General features: G+C 34.8%; 1 protein-coding gene across 8 annotated transcripts; it reads left to right on the top strand.

The window, feature by feature from the left end:
• The first annotated feature begins 4,235 nt into the window (after positions 1–4,235).
• On the top strand, positions 4,236–20,884 carry LOC125664423 (uncharacterized). Of its 8 annotated transcripts, none has more exons than XM_048897185.2 (5): positions 10,860–11,284; positions 11,610–11,955; positions 13,094–13,279; positions 19,150–19,356; positions 19,720–20,884. In XM_048897185.2, exons 3-5 carry the CDS (start codon positions 13,138–13,140, stop codon positions 20,751–20,753), a joined length of 1,383 nt encoding a protein of 460 aa, XP_048753142.1. In that variant the 5' UTR covers positions 10,860–11,284; positions 11,610–11,955; positions 13,094–13,137; the 3' UTR covers positions 20,754–20,884. The 8 variants fall into 8 exon arrangements, with proteins under 8 accessions (XP_048753140.1, XP_048753144.1, XP_048753142.1 ...); XM_056151224.1 differs by having other exon boundaries at positions 11,610–11,959; XM_048897183.2 differs by lacking the exons at positions 10,860–11,284; positions 11,610–11,955 and adding an exon at positions 4,236–4,986.
• The last annotated feature ends 710 nt before the right edge of the window (positions 20,885–21,594 follow it).

Genomic DNA, 21,594 nt, shown 5'->3' with positions numbered 1-21,594 from the left:
AACAGAACAGTGTGTTAAAATGTATTAAGTTGCGTAATAAAAACTATGAAGCTGTGTGTAGGATTTCTAATAAACATAAAGAATTAAAAAAAAAAAAACCAGTCATCAGTTCAATGACAAACCTTTTAAGTCAATGTTCCCTCTCCAGCATCCCAATAAAAATGGCGTCTCGCAGAGTAGACCTTGCTGCAGTTTTCGTGGGCAACACGAGTCACGATGCTTATGACGTCATATTTCTAGTTACATCACTATCTTGCTTAGTAAATCCATTACTTACTAGTCATGAGCAAGTCTTTACGAGGCATCCTAGTTAAATTAACTAGGATTTTTTTCAGTGTATCGATATCGTACAGACGTTTGAAAATGACCATTGCTTACGAAGTACAACTGGCAGAAATGGTCAGTGAAATGAGATGAAGTTTTCAAATTCAAAATGTTAATGTTAGATAAAGGTTATAAAATGCAGTAGTCCATTGTATTGTTTGTTTTGCGTCTTGTCGAGAATTTTTCACTCATGTACCTCACCAGTTGTAAGTGAAGTACCGGGTTACAATACGTCCTCAGTATTCCTTTCTTGTCGTAGGAGGCAAGTAAATGGGACGGTCCTTCAGATGATACCGCAAAAACCGAGGTCCCGTGCCACAGCAGGTGTGGCACGATAAAAATCTCTCCCAGGTCAGAGGTCGTATGTGCCAAGCATAGGCCTAAATTTTGAACCCTTCTACGGCAATGGTGAAATCTTCATGAGTGAAAGATTCTCGAGAGGGACGTTTTAAAAACAATTTACAACCAACCAAACTATGATTAGCGCTGAGGGCCGTAGCAGTGATGACTGTGTAATGTGTTAATGTCTACCGCGACACTGGGTCTCAGTTCTAAAGGTCATGTCCGAAAAATCTGTAATTCTCGTTGTATTGCAAATACCGTGAAATGGGTAGTGTTCATCGGGCCCGTGCCTCATGATATCATAAACGAATTATTTTCCCTCTATATCTATTTCATATAAATTGCCTGTAACGTTGTGAAAACTATTTATAGTACTTATCTCATTCCAAGTTGAGGAAGATCTTATATAATGAAAAATAAAATGAAGTTTAAAGGTACTTCATGATTTCAATTTTGATGCTACAAATTACTATAATTAATTAAAAATGTATTTCATTTTTTAGCTCACCTGAGGTAAAAGCTCTAGTGAGCTATTCTGACCGCCCGTATTCTGGCGTCCGTCCGTCCGTCTGTAAACGTTTAACATTTTTTACTTCTCAAAAACCACTGGGCCAATTTCAACCAAAGTTGGAACAAAACATCCTTAGGTAAAGGGAATTCTAAATTGTTAAATAAAGGGCCAGGCCACCTTCCAAGGGGAGATAATCAAGAAAAGGTAAAAATAGAGTAGGGTCATTAAAAAATTTCTCAAGAACGAAATTTATAGATAAGCTTTATTAGATAGTGCAGATTCTAAATTGTTAAAATCATGGCCCCGGGGATTGGATGGGGCCACAATAGGGGATCAAAGTTTTACATACAAATATATAGGAAAAATCTTTAAAAATCTTCTCAAGAACCACTGAGCCAGAAAAGCTGAGATTTATATGAAAGCTTCCTGATATAGTACATATTCTAAATTGTTAAAATCCTGGCCCCCGGGGGTCGGATAGGGCCACAATACGGGATCAAAGTTTTACATACAAATATATAGGAAAAATCTTTAAAAATCTTCTCAAGAACCACTGAGCCACAAAAGCTGAGATTTATATGAAAGCTTTCTGATATAGTGCAAATTCTAAATTGTTAAAATCCTGGTCCCCGGGGATCGGATGGGGCCACAATAGGGGGTCAAAGTTGGGTTTTGTTTTGTTTTGATATAGTGCAGATTCAAGTTTGTTAGAATCATGGTCCCCGGGGATCGAATGGGGCCACAATAGGGGGTCAAAGTTATATAGGAAAAAGCTTTAAAATTCTTCTTCTCAAGAACCACTGAGCCAGAAAAGCTGAGATTTATATGAAAGCTTCCTGATATAGTGCAGATTTTAAATTGTTAAAATCATGGCCCCCGGTTGTCGGATGGGGCCACAATAGGGGATCAAAGTTTTACATACAAATATATAGGAAAAAAATTTAAAAATCTTCTTCTCAAGCACCACTGAGCCAGAAAAGCTGAGATTTATATGAAAGCTTCATGATATAGTGCAGATTCTAAATTGTTAAAATCATGGCCCCCTGGGGTAGGATGGGGCCACAATAGGGGATCAAAGTTTTCATACAAATATATAGAGAAAATCTTTAAAAATCTTCTTCTCAAGAACCATTGGGCCAAAGAAGTTCACATTTACATGAAAGCTTTCTGACATAGTGTAGATTCAAGTCTGCAAAAACCATGGCCTCCAGGGGTAGGTTTGGGGCCATAATAGGGACTACGGTTTTACATGCAAATATATATGGAAAGTCTTCTGATATGGACCAAGGTGAGCGATGTGGCCCATGGGCCTCTTGTTAAAATACTGAGTACATGAGGGTATTAATTGTGACGCTTCACGCCAGTGTTATTCATGAATCTCAGCGTGATGCGTCACAGTTCGTATTTCCATGTATCTTCAAAAAACGAAATTCATTTTTCATATATCTACATTTTACTTCCATTTCATAGAAGGACCATGATAATAAAAATCCTTTTGCTCATTGTTCAACACTTCAGTGTATTCATTAGTAAATAGTTATCAATACAATTTGTTAAGATATGAAATTCTACATTGAAAATGTAAATATTCATACTTACTGTAAATTGGTGATATCAAATTCATTGTTGTAATTCACGAATTTTTTATCTATACTACACATGTAATACAAGTGACAATTGTACAAAACTAGATTTAAACTAGAAATAGATATAGAATTTAATTTTTATAAAAGTGGTTTTGCGTGAAATGTATAGGGGAAACTACAGGTGTTCATGATAATTTGATCAACTGTTGTAATCTCGAGTGAAAACATGTATCAAAATTTTTAATTGATTCTCAAAACCAACACAGGAAGTACTTAGAATTCTCTGACAAAATCGTACGTTACATCGATGGGTCATGGAATTATGCAAATCGAAAGCAATAGAATGCAGTACAAAACGTCCTTATCTAATTATTTTAATAGCCGACATCTGGTACATGTATCTTGTAAAGGGGATTAAGTCTTTCTCTGTTATGCGTAAAAAGTATCCAGATAATATAAACTATCCAGATAATATAAACTATCCAGATAATATAAAATATCCAGACAATATAAAATATCCAGATGATGTATACATGTACTATCCAGAATAAATTATACAGATAATATAAAGTATACAGATAATATAAAGTATCCAGATAATATAAACTATCCAGATAATATCAAATATCCAGATAATATAAACTATCCAGATAATATAAACTATCCAGATAATATAAAATATCCTGATGATATAAAGTATCCAGATAAAATAAAGTATACAGATAATATCAAATATCCAGATAATATCAAATATCCAGATGATGTATACATGTACTATCCAGAATAAATTATCCAGATAATATAAACTATCCAGATAATATAAACTATCCAGATGATATAAAGTATCCAGATAAAATAAAGTATACAGATAATATAAAGTCCCCAGATAATATCAAATATCCAGATAATATAAACTATCCAGATAATATAAAATATCCAGATAATATAAAGTATACAGATAATAATTATAAAGTACCCAGATATTATCAAATATCCAGATAATATCAAATATCCAGATGATATAAACTATCCAGATAATATAAAATATCCAGATAATATAAAGTATACAGATAATATAAACTATCCAGATAATATAAACTATCCAGATAATATAAACTATCCAGATAATATAAAGTATACAGATAATAATTATAAAGTACCCAGATATTATCAAATATCCAGATAATATCAAATATCCAGATGATATAAACTATCCAGATAATATAAAATATCCAGATAATATAAAGTATACAGATAATATAAACTATCCAGATAATATAAACTATCCAGATAATATAAACTATCCAGATAATATAAAGTACCCAGATAATATCAAATATCCAGATAATATCAAATTTCCAGATGATATAAAGTATCCAGATAAAATAAAGTATCCATACAATATAAAGTATTCAGACAATCGGAGAACTTGCAGGATGAATATAAACCTTCTTTTCTATGCCTACATTTTTTTTTTTACAATAACACAAGCTCCAAAATATGACTAGTATTACCGGCAAGAAGTTAGTTGACATCGGGAGCATGGTTTGTGCGTGTCAAATAAATGGTCGGTGAAGTTTGTCAGATTTTGGGGGCATTTGTCTCATGGGTTACTTTCCTCTGAACAATCAATTGAAATTACTCCATGTATGTCATATTCTATGGTCATTATAAGGATCTGATTTACAAATATAACCTGTCATTAGGCCACATGCCTGACAGAATTCACACTAATTGTTAGGCCGTTCTTCACATACTAATTTAGACTACGGATTACTCTCTACATCTGATCAAGATATAGGACTCGTGGGTGTGTAACCGGTCAACAGGATGAGATCTTAAAAAACCTAGATCCGATGTCACTACAGGTATTGGATCCTCGCGTGTACGTCCCTGAGCGCCGTGTGGAGGTCTAGCATTTCCCTACTTCACCTACATTAAATAATCTGTATAATGTAGTGCTATAGTCAACCATGTGATAACATTTCCTATCGCCTTGTACACTCGGAGTTACTTTGGTTTCCTGTTTGATAATGTGAGATTTTTTGAAAAACCACATCTAGATTTACTTAAATTCTGTGAAATGAATGCTGCACGAGGGTCGTCTTGGACGCCGTACAAAATATGGCATTAATTTCGCTTTGTGTTGAAAGACTGTGCTTTTCCTTAATCCTGAGCAAAATCATACTCTCTCCACAGTGTATGTAGGTGATAAGATACGGGGTAAGTTCAGTAACTCTATTTATATACATATATATATATATACACGTGATTATGAGTTTTCTGATGTCAATACACTAACAAATGGGCGTATTTACTTCATAAACACAGAAACACGTAAGTTAACTACTAAAATCAATGTTTATCTTCCTGTTGTAAAGTAGGAATGTACGAAAGATTCTGGCTGAAAATAGGAACCTTTTGCGCCAATATCTAGGCCAACAAGAAACATTTTGAATAAATAAGCTACGTAATTTGTGCGTTAATCGTCGTAAAATAAATTAGGCTAGTCTGTTCTTGTATTTCATTAATGTAAAGCTTCTGAAAATAGGAAATGAAAGCGTTGATACAAAACGTATTCGTGTTTTATGTTTACACAAACACGTGCGTGCGTGTGTTTATTTATCAATTCAGATTATCTCCAGATATGAAGTGTTATAAACTGTATCATCAATAGATAAAAGCTCATAATGTGTCAGTCCATGAAAAGTTTTAGATTACAGGCACTACCTTCTTCCCGTTCACTTTGCATTCTTTTATCGGTCGTTTTTCATTTAATCAATATGTTTGGAATATATCTTACAACGTTAACAACCGTGGACTTCACACCCGTATTCGCTCATGAAATTCCTTGAGATATAATGAATTCCACCTGGTGATTCGACAGTTACGCGGCCGTTTTTGATTACGGATTATTTCCGTTTACCTGATCAGGATATAGGCCTCACGGCGGGTGTGACCGGTCGACAGGGAATGCTTACTTCTCCTAAGCACCCGATCCAACCTCTGGTGAGTCCAGGGGTCCGTGTTTGCCTAACTCTTTTTTTCGTAATCTTTATGGGAGTTATGAGATTTATAACTGTTCGTTACCTTCACTTTTCATTTAGAATTATCAATATACCTAGAAAAGACAGGGAATCACTGGCATCTTCTACTAAAATGATTTCAGTACCTGCTGCATGAACTCAGTCAAACTTTCGTCTCATATGTAACGGTCAACAGGGGGTGATTTCTCCTCCTAGGCACCTGATCCCACCTCTGAAATACCCAGGGGTCCATGTTTGCCCAAATCTTATTTTTTCTATCCCTTATAGGAATTATGAGATTGATCTTCACCTTTTCATTGACACACACGTAACATGTACTGGTCTTCGTTTCTTGAGTCAAAGAATGACGACCACTCTAACATTGAATGGTACCTATACGAGAGCTCTTGGACTATCATAAGCCCTCCTACTTGCACGTTACGTGAAACACTGGCTTGACTGAGAGTTGTCCTGTAGTATGTGTATTATTTACCTGACTGAGAGTGTGTATTATTTACCTGACTGAGAGCTGACCTGTAGTTTGTGTATTATTTACCTGACTAAGAGTTGCCCTGTAGTTTGTGTATTATTTACCTGACTGAGAGTGTGTATTATTTACCTGACTGAGAGCTGTCCTGTAGTATGTGTATTATTTACCTGACTGAGAGTGTGTATTATTTACCTGACTGAGAGTTGTCCTGTAGTTTGTGTATCATTTACCTGACTGAGAGCTGTCCTGTAGTTTCTCTATTATTTACCTGACTGAGAGTGTGTATTATTTACCTGACTGAGAGCTGTCCTGTAGTTTGTGTATTATTTACCTGACTGAGAGTGTGTATTATTTACCTGACTGAGAGCTGTCCTGTAGTTTCTGTATTATTTACCTGACTGAGAGTGTGTATTATTTACCTGACTGAGAGCTGACCTGTAGTATGTGGTATTATTTACCTGACTGAGAGCCGACCTGTAGTTTGTGTATTATTTACCTGACTGAGAGCTGTCCTGTAGTTTGTGTATTATTTACCTGACTGAAAGCTGTCCTGTAGTATGTGTATTATTTACCTGACTGAGAGTGTGTATTATTTACCTGACTGAGAGTTGTCCTGTAGTTTGTGTATTATTTACCTGACTGAGAGCTGTCCTGTAGTTTCTCTATTATTTACCTGACTGAGAGTTGTCCTGTAGTTTGTGTATTATTTACCTGACTGAGAGCTGACCTGTAGTTTGTGTATTATTTACCTGACTGAGAGTGTGTATTATTTACCTGACTGAGAGCTGGCCTGTAGTTTGTGTATTATTTACCTGACTGAGAGTGTGTATTATTTACCTGACTGAGAGCTGTTCTGTAGTTTGTGCATTATTTACCTGACTGAGAGCTGTCCTGTAGTTTGTGTATTATTTACCTGACTGAGAGTGTGTATTATTTACCTGACTGAGAGTGTGTATTATTTACCTGATTGAGAGCTGTCCTGTAGTTTGTGCATTATTTACCTGACTGAGAGCTGTCCTGTAGTTTGTGTATTATTTACCTGTCTGAGAGTGTGTATTATTTACCTGACTGAGAGCTGTCTTGTAGTATGTGGTATTATTTACCTGACTGAGAGCTGTTCTGTAGTTTGTGGTATCATTTACTTGATTGGGTTCATGGGCAATTTGAAGGTATCACAATACGGAATATCGGAACCATTATTTCGTCTCCGATTTCGTCGTGGTTTTAATATTTAGTATGCCCAACGAGATCACGTTTTCTGCGTTAACTAGGGCAACTTTCAGTAGACAAGCACTTAATTAATAATTAATTTCAGATTTAGTGAGTTCAGGCACAGTTAACGTCGATTTTGAAAGTTGAGGGATGGGGAGCAAACAGAGAAAAATGTTGCCATTATATATGTAGATTTTTTTTAGCAAGAAAAGCAATTCTGCCCAAACCTCAAAATCATAAAAGGGGGAGTGTATTCTTCAAGTTCAATACTTGCATTTCTACTAGCTCTCATCGCCATTATAACAAGTGATCAGCTAATAAATCGATATTTGCATGTACTAAATAACAAACATTGTATATGATAATAGCGCGATAAGTATACGTCACATGTCAAGAAGAAAACGGGGGTTGGGGGTTGGGTGGTTAGAAGTGAGGGGGAGGGAAGGGGGCTACATGATGTTGAGTACTGTATATATGTATCTGGGGATCGATGCATAAATTGTGATTATTTATATCAATTCATAGCGGTCGGTTGTTTTATTGACTCGAGAAAATAAATCTCATTAGGCCTAAGTAAATATCCAAATACGTACATAGAGGAAATAAACTTTTAATATCCACCAGAAATTTAATCTAATAACTCATGTTTTTGGTACTAGGACACTCACTTACAACATTCTGCAAAATAACTTATAAACCAGGTAGATATTTTCGTATCAGAAATGAGTCGTCTTTAGCTCTCACTATTTTGCCCAAGTGATGCTTAATTTTCGTTTGAAAATTTTCTAGTTCCGATCCCGCACTTGAAATAAATTCGAGTTATTCCTCTTTGCTTGATACGACTAAGTTTATGAAAGTAAAAATACCTGTCAACCAAAATAGAAATAAAGATTACGACATGCATAATTTTTAATGTCTCTGCTACTCTAGGGTTCCATTCTGAAAAAAAAAATATCGAAATTAAATTGCACATTATGAAAATAAATGCCCTGTCACTTTTAAAAGAGCGAAGATGCAATGTTTGTATGCGTGTGTCATAGTGTAATTTTGCATTATATGATTTATAAACTGTAATGGGGTCCAGTATACATGTACGTCTTTGCTGATGATCACAAAAGGTACACCTCGCACAGATTAAACTAGTATCTCATTATTTTACAATTTTTGATGTATCTCTAAAATTTACTTCGTTTTAGGGCATGGACACGATTTGAGCTGAAAATTGTCAAATTTGGTTTTGTCCATTTTCATTGTTTACAATGTTTCTAATGGTCAACCAAAAGTTTAATACAATAAAGTGAGATACAACATTGTGTTATGTAAACAAGTCTCGTGCCATGCAGAAAATGTTCACAGATAGATTACTTAACGAGGCTCGTGCCATGCAGAAAATGTTTACAGATAGATTGCTTAATATCTAAAATCATGTTCAGAATTAACTTGTACATTTAAAAAAAATCTGCTTTAAACAAAACTTTTAGTAGTATATTTGACCTATGAAAACAAAACATGACACGAGTCTTAAGCATAACAAAGACTGTGAGCTCTGTATCTCCCCATCTTCCCAAGTCAAGGGTTTCTGATCCGCTCTTCTCCTTGTGAGGAGAGGAGCGGATCAGAAACCCTTGACTTGGGAAGATGGTATCTCCCATGTACCTTGACAACTGACATTCAAATTTTTGCTGACTATTAGAAATACCTTAGTTAAGCATCTTAAAGATTAAAAGTGAGAAAATATATTTTCTGCTCAAAATCGAGTCTCCATACTCACAGTTTTATCTGATACAAGTTTAAAATATGTAGGCCTATCTATTTCCATTCTTAGAGTTAAAACTAACAAATTATCAAATAAAAGACATAGGCCATCACACTTTTTAAGATGTGAGACGTACATAAACAGAATCATATATCACCGTCAGAAAATTGCAATTTTCCTTAAACAGCGTTATTAAAATTCCTTACAAACTGGTTATGACGATATAGTAGCATTCATAACAATTTCACGAAACTGTACCTTCACAAAAATATACAATAGGAACAGAGTTACTGCCTTTGGATTCAATATTTTGAAACATGTCATTCATTATTCATCTATAACTTAGACTTTTGAAATATTTTATTTTTAACAAGATTTCTTACAATAACTATCGGAAAAAACTCCAACAAAATTAATTTTCCTATCATGCATAAATCTAAATAAATAATTGATTTTGCAAAATCTGATGACGTCACAGGAGGGTGGAATTACTTTAAGAGTCATTCTCTGAAGCCTAAGTATTAGAATATTGTGGAAAATGACCGAAACAGATTTTGACGAGATTTTACACAAAATATACATACTTTAGTACTTTAATCATGACAACTTTTAAAATGTGCCTTGACTCGTGTTTCCATGACAACAAGACACCCGATTTTGTGCAAAGACGTGAGCCTCAGTAAATGTTGAATTTGGCTTCTAAAAATGTGCATATTAATTTTTCATTCAAATTTATGTAGCAATATTCCATTATCACCTGCATATGGTGTTTATATCTCCCAACTGATTCGATACGCAAGAGCTTGTTCAACGTATGATTAGTTTTTAAATCGAAGCAGGCTACTAACAATCAACTTCATGGTGCAGGGGTTTCAACAGTCTCATTTAAATACCGTATTTTGCAGATTCTATGGTTATTATAACGATTTACTTTGCGAATACAACCTATTATTTGGTCAAATGCTGTCTGACGTGTTTCATACTAATTGTTAGGCCGTTCTTGACACACTGATTTTGAACTCCGGTTACCTGATCTTGAAAGATTATAGGGTTCACGGCGGGTGTAACCGGTTGACAGGGGATACTTACTCCTCCTAGTCACCTGATACCACCTCTGGTGTGTCCAGGGGTCCGTGTTTGCCCAACTATCTATTTTGTATTGCTTATAATAGTTATGAGATTGATCCTGTTCGTTATCTTCACCTTTCATTCTGTTTCCCGTTAAGTTAATTTAACTAAGCTATGTTGTGCGTAATCTAAAAAAAAAAGAAGAATTAAATTAATTTGCTGCCAGAACGCCTAAGCACGAAATACATGCTTTCAATATTTCAAATGCCTAAAATTCCACTGAAAATGAGAGATTTGAAACTGTTTTAACTTTGTGCAGAAACACAACCATTGGTGGATTGTTCTAACGTTGATAATGTACATATCGTAGAATAAATTTTTTTTTTTTTAAATTAGAAATGTCATAGAAGAATTTCATAGAAGAAAATGAATTGATTTCAAAATGTGTGCTATCGCGAAAATATGCGAGGTTTTTTTTGCTTGTTTTTTTTGTTTTTTTTTTTTTTTTTTTGTTTTTTGTTTTTTGTTTTTTTTTATTCCAGTCTTCCGACAACCACTCTGTAAATCTCCGACGAGCTTGTCGGAGATTTACGGAGATAGCCGAGTATCTAGATCACCTCGGCTCTTGACTGCAATACGTATTCCAAGTATATTCATGATCAAGACAAGTTTTGAATAGTGAAAGTAGAAATTTGTGAAGGTTGTTTACTGTTTTGGTTTTGGGTATTTTGATCTGCTTAAATCTTTAAATCAAGTAAAAATTTTCATTTGACACTGAAGTGTTTGTCGGACATCGTTGTGCTCTTGATGGGTAGCTTTTAATGATGATGTATCAGAGGATTTACGCTGCAATCGTGATTACAACAGTGAGAACTTGAATGTAAACACAAAGGAAATGCACAGGTGACATTGAATCATAACAAGTGGCATTGAATGTGCCCTGTGTCATTATCATAACAGTTCAGATCCGTAAGTACCTTATCATTACTCATTTTGCTTCAGTTTGTAAAATAACTAGACAGTAATGACTAATCTGTTTACATGTACAGTGATGTATATGTAATCGATTGTTGTCGACTGTACTAGGAAAATCTTGTATGAGAAATGCCTGTCCCGATCTAAGCGTTTGTGAATAAGTTTTATCACATTAGCTTTAAAGTTTGTAAATATTCATAAAGCTGTCAATTCAATTTCATTTTGAAGTCTGCAATTGATAATTCAGATTTTGATGTTATAAACTTATTGATCAGCAAGAAATATATACAATTCATTATTTTTTTATATACATTTTTAGCTCTGACAATCAGAGGTGCAGATTCAAGATTGCATGGATGTTCTAAATGAAATTAGGACAGAAATATTTTCTGTGAGGAATGTATAAGACTCAGCATCATCCTATGACAACACAACTGTGGGTCATTAAAATTTAAGTGGATCTAACAATGGTTATAACATATCTAACGATTGTTCTGCTGGAATGTGTCCATGGAGGATATCACAGACACTGAGACTGTTGGAGAATATTTGATTAACTGTTTTTGAATTTCTCATCCCCTTTCATGAAAGGAATTGTACTCAACTGAACAATGCAACTGTATATGTAGTTTACTGAAAAATACTGATATGCAGAAAAAAATAGTGTGTGTTAGTCATTGTTTACAAACTCATTCTTAGATAAAGCTTGAACATATGACTGATGATTGTTTAATTCATTTCCTTCAGTGACTGAGAGCTTCACAAACTGCAATTCCTCAAGGGATTTTTTTATTATTCAGAATGTACAATTTTAATCTAATAGAAAATAATCAGGATAAGTCTGACAGAAACAGGACAACTTTAAATTCCTATTTTTAATATAACCAAGATGGACCCAAAATTTGCTTTTAAAATCAAATCCCCCCTCCCACGACTTGGAAGGTGGGCAATTTATGGTATATAAACCCCATTTTTGCATTGCAAATCTTCTTTATGCCTTCATCACAGAATCTGATATTCATGGAAATGAATGAAATTAATTGCTACAAATTAATTAGAAAAGTGCACTTTATTATACATGTATGTACTTATGGAGAGAGTATTGACACAAACCAAAAGACCATCCATATTCAGTTGTTGGTTTTTTTTCCACTAAAGTTAGATTAATTGAGAAAGAAAGAAATGGAATGAAGGGGTCACGGGTGGTGTAAGTAGATTATGACCTAAGTAACATAATGTTTCTGGTACCTTTCAGCTTTAGTTGACACACAAAACAAATTAGAAACATTTAGTACATATGTAGCTCTGTTCAGAATGTGGGTAGCTGATAAAAATCAATGTCAAGAAAATGTTGGGAAAAGCATGCATACCCAATCATTGATATATGAATAGTTACATGTAGCTGCTACAGTTCTTATTAAATGTTTCCATGGCAACAAAACAGTCAGATTACCAAAAATTATATAAGAGGACTTTTGGAAGTCATCTCTGGTCAAAATAGACCCAACTGAGTACAAGTAGGTAAAATGCTTGTAGTTAAACTGAATGTAAATAAAACAAGACCTAAATAACCAACACCATGTCCCCAAATGACATTTATCGTTAACTTCTTCTAGATCCGCCACTGGTATGTATTCGCGGTCTCGGATATATTTTGCATGGTATTGTTTTTAAGAATCATTGAAAACATGAACTTCATTCTACCCGAGAGGATTAGTGGTTATTGAAGAAGGAAATTGACACTGTCATTTTTATTGTAGACCTTCGTATGTGCGCCTTGTAACTTAGGGATTTTTATTGTAGATATTTGTATGTACACCTTGTAACTCAGGGATTTCAGCCTTGTCATGTCTCTGACAAGGAGAGATATTGAGAGGATCATGTCCGTCTTTATTGGTTTTCTGAGCATGATAACTGCGGGCTCCACGTATGCATTCGGAGCCTTTACTAACGCTGTCAAATATCATTTCAACTACACTCAGTCAGAAGGTAAGAAACAAATAGTGTAAAATATTATTTCAACTACACTCAGTCAGAATAGTGTAAAATATCATTTCAACAACACTCTGTCAGAATAGTGTCAAATATCATTTCAACTACACTCAGTCAGAATAGTGTAAAATATGATTTCAACTGCACTCAGTCAGAATAGTGTCAAATATCATTTCAACAACACTCTGTCAGAATAGTGTAAAATATCATTTCAACTGCACTCAGTCAGAATAGTGTCAAATATCATCTCAACTACACTCAGTCAGAATAATGTAAAATATCATTTCAACTACACTCAGTCAGAATATTGTAAAATATGATTTCAACTACATTCAGTCAGAATAATGTAAAATATGATTTCAACTGCACTCAGTCAGAATAGTGTAAAATATAATTTCAACTGCACTCAGTCAGAATAATGTAGAATGCAAGGTGAAGATAACGAACAGTGATCAATCTCATAACTCCTACAAGCAATACAAAATAGATAGTTGGGCAAACACGGACCCCTGGACACACCAGAGGTGGGATCAGGTGCCTAGGAGGAGTAAGCATCCCCTGTCGACCGGTCACACCCGCCGTGAGCCCCATATCCTGATCAAGTAAACGGAGTTATCCGCAGTCAAATCAGTGTGCCAAGAACAGCTTAACAATCGGTATGAAACACGTCAGACAGCATTTGACCCAATGCGAGGTTGTATTGACGAACTAGATCGTTATGACGACCATAGAATTTGCGAAATGCTGACTTCAATCGAGACTATTGAAATCCCTGTACCATCAACTTGTTAGTCAGTAGCTTACCTCGATTTAAAAACTGACTATACACAGAACAAGCTCTTGCATATCGAATCAGTTGAGATATACCATATACAGGTGATAATGGAATATTGCTACATAAATGTGGGAAGTTGACGATGGAGAAGCTGAAATCATCCTGTTTGTCATACAGTTGAGAATATCATTTTAACTGCACTCAATTAGAATAATGTAAAATATAATTTCAAGTACATTCAGTTGGAATAATGTAAATATTTTAACTACTTCAACCACACGCAATCAGAATAAGTAAAATATCATTTCAACTACATTCAGTCGGAATAATGTAAATATTTTAACTATTTCAACTACACGCAATCAGAATAAGTAAAATATTATTTCAATTACACTCAGTTAGAATAATATGAAATATCATTTTAACTATACATACATAGAATATTGTAAAATATCATTTCAACTACACTCAGTTAGAATAATGTAAAATATCAAGTCAGAATAGTGTAAAATATAATTTCAACTACATTCAGTCGGAATAATGTAAATATTTCAACTGCTTCAACTACATGGAATCAGAATAATGTTAGATACCATTTCTACAACACTCATTCAGAATAGTATAAAATATCATTTCAACTACACTCAGTCAGAATAGTGTAAAATATCATTTCAACTACACTCAGTCAGAATAGCGTAAAATATCATTTCAACTACACTCAGTTAGAATAGTGTAAAATATCATTTCAATATCATTTCAGTTAGAATAGTGTAAAATATCATTTCAACTACACTCAGTCAGAATATTGTAAAATATCATTTCAACTACACTCAGAATAATGTTAAATATCAACTCAGTCAGAATAGTGTAAAATATCATTTCAACTACACTCAGTTGGAATGATGTAAATATTTCAACTACTTCAACTACATGCAATCAAAATAATGTAAAATATAATTTCTACAAAACACAGGCAGAATAATGTAAAATATCATTTCAACTACATTCAGTCAGAATAGTGTAAAATATCATTTCAACTACACTCAGTCAGAATAGTGTAAAATATGATTTCAACTGCACTCAGTCAGAATAGTGTAAAATATGATTTCAACTGCACTCAGTCAGAATAATGTAGAATATCATTTTAACTGCACTCAATTAGAATAATGTAAAATATAATTTCAAGTACATTCAGTCGGAATAATGTAAATATTTTAACTACTTCAACTACACGCAATCAGAATAAGTAAAATATCATTTCAACTACACTCAGTCGAAATAATGTAAATATTTCAACTGCTTCAACTACATGCAATCAGAATAATGTAAGATACCATTTCTACAACACTCATTCAGAATAGTGTAAAATATAATTTCAACTACACTCAGTCAGAATAGTGTAAAATATCATTTCAACTACACTCAGTTAGAATAATGTAAAATATCATTTCAACTATGCTCAGTTAGAATAGTGTAAAATATCATTTCAACTACACTCAGTCAGAATAGTGTAAAATATCATTTTAACTACACTCAGAATAATGTTAAATATCAACTCAGTCAAAATAGTGTAAAATATCATTTCAACTACACTCAGTCGGAATGATGTAAATATTTCAACTACTTTAAATACATGCAATTAAAATAATGTAAAACATCATTTCTACAACACACAGGCAGAATAATGTAAAATATCATTTCAACTACACTCAGTCAGAATAGTGTCAAATATCATTTTAACAATGCTCAGTCATAATATGTAAATTATCATTTCAATTACACTCAGTCAGAATAATGTAAAATATCATTTCAACTACACTCAGTCAGAATAATGTTAAATATCAACTCAGTCAGAATAGTGTAAAATATCATTTCAACTACACTCAGTCGGAATGATGTAAATATTTCAACTACTTCAACTACATGCAATCAGAATAATGTAAAATATCATTTCTACAACACACAGGCAGAATAGTGTAAAATATCATTTCAACAATGCTCAGTCAGATTAATGTAAAATATCATTTCAACTACACTCAGTCAGAATAGTGTAAAATATCATTTCAACAACGCTCAGTCAGATTAATGTAAAATATTATTTCAACTACACTCAGTCAGAATAGTGTAAAATATCGTTTGAACTATACTCAGTTAGAATATTGTAGAGTATCATTTCAATTACACTCAGTCAGAATAGTGTAAAATATCATTTCAAGTACACTCAGTCGGAATAATGTAAATATTTCAACTGTACACGCAATCAGAATAATGTAAGATATCATTTCAACAACACTCAGGCAGAATAATGTAAAATATCATTTCAACTACACTCAGTCAGATTAGTGTAAAATATCATTTCAAGTACACTCAGTCAGAATAATATAAAATATCATTTCAGTAAAACCCAGTCAGAATAGTATTAAATATCATTTCAACTACACTCAATCAGAATAATGTAAAATATCATTTCAACTACACTCAGTCAGAATAGTGTAAAATATCATATCAACACACTCAGAATAATGTTAAACATTTCACCTACATTCAGTCAGAAGGTAAGATACAAATAGTTTTGAAGATCATTTCAACTACACTCAGTCAGAATAATGTAAAATATCATTTCAACTACTCAGAAGGTAAGATGCAAATAAGTTTGAAAATAACTTTAGTATCAAAGTCGAATTTAATGCCTTATGGGGTAGTTCTCCTCTCCATGCACGACAGAGAAATTAAGTATTCTGATTTTGATTTTTAGGTCACCTGAATTCATTCAGGTGACCTATTGCTATCTGTTTTTGTCCGTCGTCGTTCGTCGTGCGTTAACATTTGAACATTTTCAGCTTCTTCTCTGAAACCCCTGAACCAATTTTAACCAATTTTGGCATACAGCATCTGTGGGTGAAGGGGAACAAAAATTGTGAAATTCGTGGTCCCTGCCCCCCTGGGGCCTGAGGGGTGGGGCAAAAACCATCAAAATGAGTGTAATTTTAAAAAATCTTCTTCTTTACTCCTGGACATCAAGAAGCCAAACTGTGGGCATAATTATAATGAGCATTGAGCCCTCTACCAAAATTGTGAAATTCATGGCCCCTGGGGCAGGGGTTCTTGTGTTAGGGTGGGGCTCTATTGGTCATATAGTGAAAATGTAGAAATTCTTTGAAAATCTTCTCTGTCTCTGGGTATTAAGTAGACAAACTAATAGCATGGTAATGATGAGCAAGGATGCCTCTTTATACCCCCCGCAACAAGTTGTGGGGGGTATACTGGAATCGAGTTGTCCGTCTGTCCGTCCGTCTGTAGATGCAATGGTTTCCGGGCTCTAAAGTGTTATCCTTTCCACCTACAGTCACCATATCATACATATGGACTACCCATAGGATGAAGATGTTCCCTATCGATTTTGGGGTCAAAAGTTCAAAGGTCAAGTGCACTGGACATTGAAGTAGCAATATGGTTTCCGGGCTCTAAAGCATTATCCTTTCCACCTACAGTCACCATATCAAACATATGGACTACCCATGGGATGAAGATGTTCCCTATCGATTTTGGGGTCAAAAGGTCAAAGGTCAAGCGCACTGGACATTGAAGTAGCAATATGGTTTCCGGGCTCTAAAGCGTTATCCTTTCCACCTACAGTCACCATATCATATATATGGACTACTAATGGGATGAAGATGATCCCTATCGATTTTGGGGTCAAAAGGTCAAAGGTCAAGTGCACTGGACATTGAAGTAGCAATATGGTTTCCGGGCTCTAAAGCGTTATCCTTTCCACCTACAGTCACCATATCATATATATGGACTACTAATGGGATGAAGATGATCCCTATCGATTTTTGGGTCAAAAGGTCAAAGGTCACGCGCACTGGACATTGAAGTAGCAATATGGTTTCCGGGCTCTAAAGCGTTATCCTTTCCACCTACAGTCACCATATCATACATATGGACTACTCATGGGATGAAGATGTTCCCTATCGACTTTGGGGTCAAAAGGTCAAAGGTCATGCGCACTGGACATCGAAGTAGCAACACTCAGAAAAGAGGTAGTTTATACCTATTACCAACACCCTTTGGGAGATTGGGGTAAGCGGGGGGTATTCTTAGTGAGCATTGCTCACAGTACCTCTTGTTAAAAATTGTGAAATTCATGGCCCCTGGATCAGGGGTTCTGGTGCTAGGGTGGGGCTCTATAAGTCATATAGTGAAAATGCATTATTTCTTTGAAAATCTTCTTCTCTGTCCTTGGGTATGAAGTAGACAAACCAATAGCATGATTATGATGAGCAAGGATGCCTCTTTCAAAATTGTGAAATTTATGGCCCCTGGGTCAGGGGTTCTGGTATTAGGGTGGGGCCCTATTGATCATATAGTGAAAATGCATTTTATTTCTTTAAAAATCTTCTCCTCTGCTGCTGGGTATTAAGTAGACAAACTAATAGTATGATAATGATGATCAAGGATGCTTCTTTCAAAACTGAAATTTATGGCCCCTGGGTCAGGGGTTCTGGTGCAAAGGCGGGGCTGACCACATAGCTATTCAGTGTTTCTTCCATCCAAAAGTAAAATTCTTATATTTAAACACAAACCTAATTCAAACATTGGAAGGTTGTTACATGATACTCAGGTGACCTATAAGGCCCCTGGGCCTCTTGTTTTAATTTGAATTTGAAACCTAGAGTATGTATTAACACTAATCTCGGCTGAGGTTCGGATCGGCTGAATATTTGGACTAACGCCTTCACCGTCAGTTCAAATATTCAACACATACACTTATCTGTAAAAAAAATTCCGACGTAATAACGTGGGTTACATTATATGTACGTGTCTGGGTACACGTGATATTAACGTTATGAAACATGATAGACATCCTATTCAGGTGAGAAACTATCACTTTTATTTTATTTCTTCTTTTTTTTTTAGATAGATGAATTTCGATGCCGAATATCGGAATCTCATTTACATTTCCTGGTGTAATAATCATTTATTTATATATATATTTTGATAGTTGAATTCCTGAGTTCGATGCCGAATTTTGGAATCTCATTTGCATTTCCTGGTGTAATAATCATTTATTTATATATTTTTTTAATAGTTGAATTCCTGAGTTCGATGCCGAATATTGGAATCTCATTTGCATTTCCTGCTGGAATAATCATCGAAAAATTGGGTCCTCGGTGGTCCACACTAGGGGGCGTGGTATTCACCTCTGTGGGCTACGCCTTGTTGTATACTACTACCACGCAACGACAATTGTACCACTCAAAAGCCTGGCTCCAGTGTATTTATTTCTTCATTGCAGGTTTGTATATTTCATAAAATGTTGTCATTTTGTGTTAAAATTGCTATATATATAAGAATATAGAATAGTTTCGTATTCTAAGAATAGTTTCGTATTCTATTGACCGTGCATCACGTCATTTTCACAGTAGGTGAATATTAACGTAGCGGGTATTTTAAAATCGCGAACATAATCATTTATAAACAAGTGTTCTAGAATATCTATAACAAATCCATAGCCTTTTAATCTAGTTTTCAGGAAACCTGCTTAATGAGGAATGTCAAGATTTATGGATTGGTCGTCTTTCCAAATGCCAATTATTTTCGAAAAACTTTAAAGATAAAAACTTAGTTAATACTACATGTCGCTTTTTCATTTTCACAGGTTTTGGGGCCACCTTTTTCTACATGACACCTCTATCAATAAACATGGGAAATTTTCATCCAAAACACAGAGGTAAAATAGTGGGAATAATGGATGCCTCGTTTAGTGCCGGACCTGCTATTTTTGCTGGACTTTACGGAGCTCTATTCGTTCAGGGACACGTCACCGACGAAGACAATCAAGATCTTAAGGGATTCTACCTCCTCAACATTGTCTGTGCTCTGGTTGTCGGTTTTCTTGCTTTGATATTCGTTAAACGAATAACGTACGATTTAGATATTGAAGTCACCCGTGTCGTTAGCAGTAACGTGAACGGTGATAATGACGAGGAGGCCTCACTGTTATCCAAAAATAGTTTTCTTCGAGAAATTACCGGAATGAAATTACTGACACGATTCGACTTTCACTATCTCTCCTGGGCATGCTTTATTTGCGCAGGTCTGCAGCTAATGTTTCAAAACAATTTAGGTACATATCTGAAATCATACGACCTGGAGAGCTATACTACTCTTTTTACTATACTCAACCCCATTGCAGCTATTTTCTCCAAATTTTTCGCAGGTTTCGCGTCCGATGCCATCATTCACTGGGTGCCTAGGTCAGCTGTCCTGCTATCGTTTAACATTGTACAAACCATAGATCTGGGATTATGCATATTTTACGCAAGTAACTTCACGTTATTTCTTATAACGGATCTCGTGATCGGATTTGCCAACGGTGCTGTTTGGTGTTTAACTCCCACAATGATAAGCGAGTTTTATGGAATGAAAAATTTCAGTAGAAATTGGGGCTTCATAATGTTAGGAAACGCAGTCCTCGGGTTAATACTGCAAGAAATCTTCGGTGTATTATACGATGTGAACACCGGGTCCAACAACCAATGCTATGGGCTGCATTGTTTCACGTGGAGTTTCGTCATCATTGCAGTTTGTAGTTTTTGTGCAACGATTTTGAATATCGGACTTTTACAGAAAAAGGTAGATGAAAAGAAATACGGAGAGGAATGTCCAGTAGCTGAAAAATGTTGTTTGTGAAGAGAGCTGTGATAAACGTGAAAATATTATACACATTGAACTGAAGGCACTTGTTTAATCTTTAAAAATTAGTATTTTATGATATTTACATAAAAAGTATAAATATTTCAATATTAAATTTTACAACTATACCGATTTTCTCTTTGTGTGAGTGATCAACAAGGCAGACTTACTCCTCTACGGCACCTGACCTCACCTACGGTGTGTTCAGGGACCCGTCTTTGTCCAACTCTTAAATTTATGAGATTGATCACTGTTATCTTCACCTTTTCGTGTTTGATATCAGATTATACATTGATACCTATTTTTTATGCCCCTGAGATCGAAGATCGGGGAGCATATTGTTTTTGTCCTGTCTGTAATTTTGTCATACTGTAATTCTGTCATTCTGTCTGAAACTTTAACCTTGCTAATAACTTTTGAACAGTAAGTGATAGAGCTTTGATATTTCACATGAGTATTCCTTGTGACAAGACCTTTCCGTTGGTACTAGACCTTTTGACCTTGACATTTGACCAACTTCTTAAAAAACTGACATTGGTCATAACTTCTAAATGGTAAATATTAGAGTTTTCATATTGTACTTGAGCATTTCTTGTGACAAGATCTTTCTACTAGTACCAAGATATTTGTCCTTATGACCTTGGCCATCTTCGGAATTGGCCATTATCGGGGGCATTTGTGTTTCACAAACACATCTTGTTCTCTTTATGTTTAAAATCAACCCCTGGTCCTATAAACGGACATGTATTCTCTATCTCTGAGGAGACTAGTACAGTTTCAGTGTAATTCTTGTCGGAGAATGTCGGAGTTTTAATGGAACTGCATCACACTGGGAACA

This window comes from Ostrea edulis, chromosome 1, assembly GCF_947568905.1.
Source record: "Ostrea edulis chromosome 1, xbOstEdul1.1, whole genome shotgun sequence".
NCBI classification, from domain to species: domain Eukaryota; kingdom Metazoa; phylum Mollusca; class Bivalvia; order Ostreida; family Ostreidae; genus Ostrea; species Ostrea edulis.
Note: the sequence above shows the minus strand (reverse complement) of the source record. Positions and strands in the feature narration are given on the sequence as shown.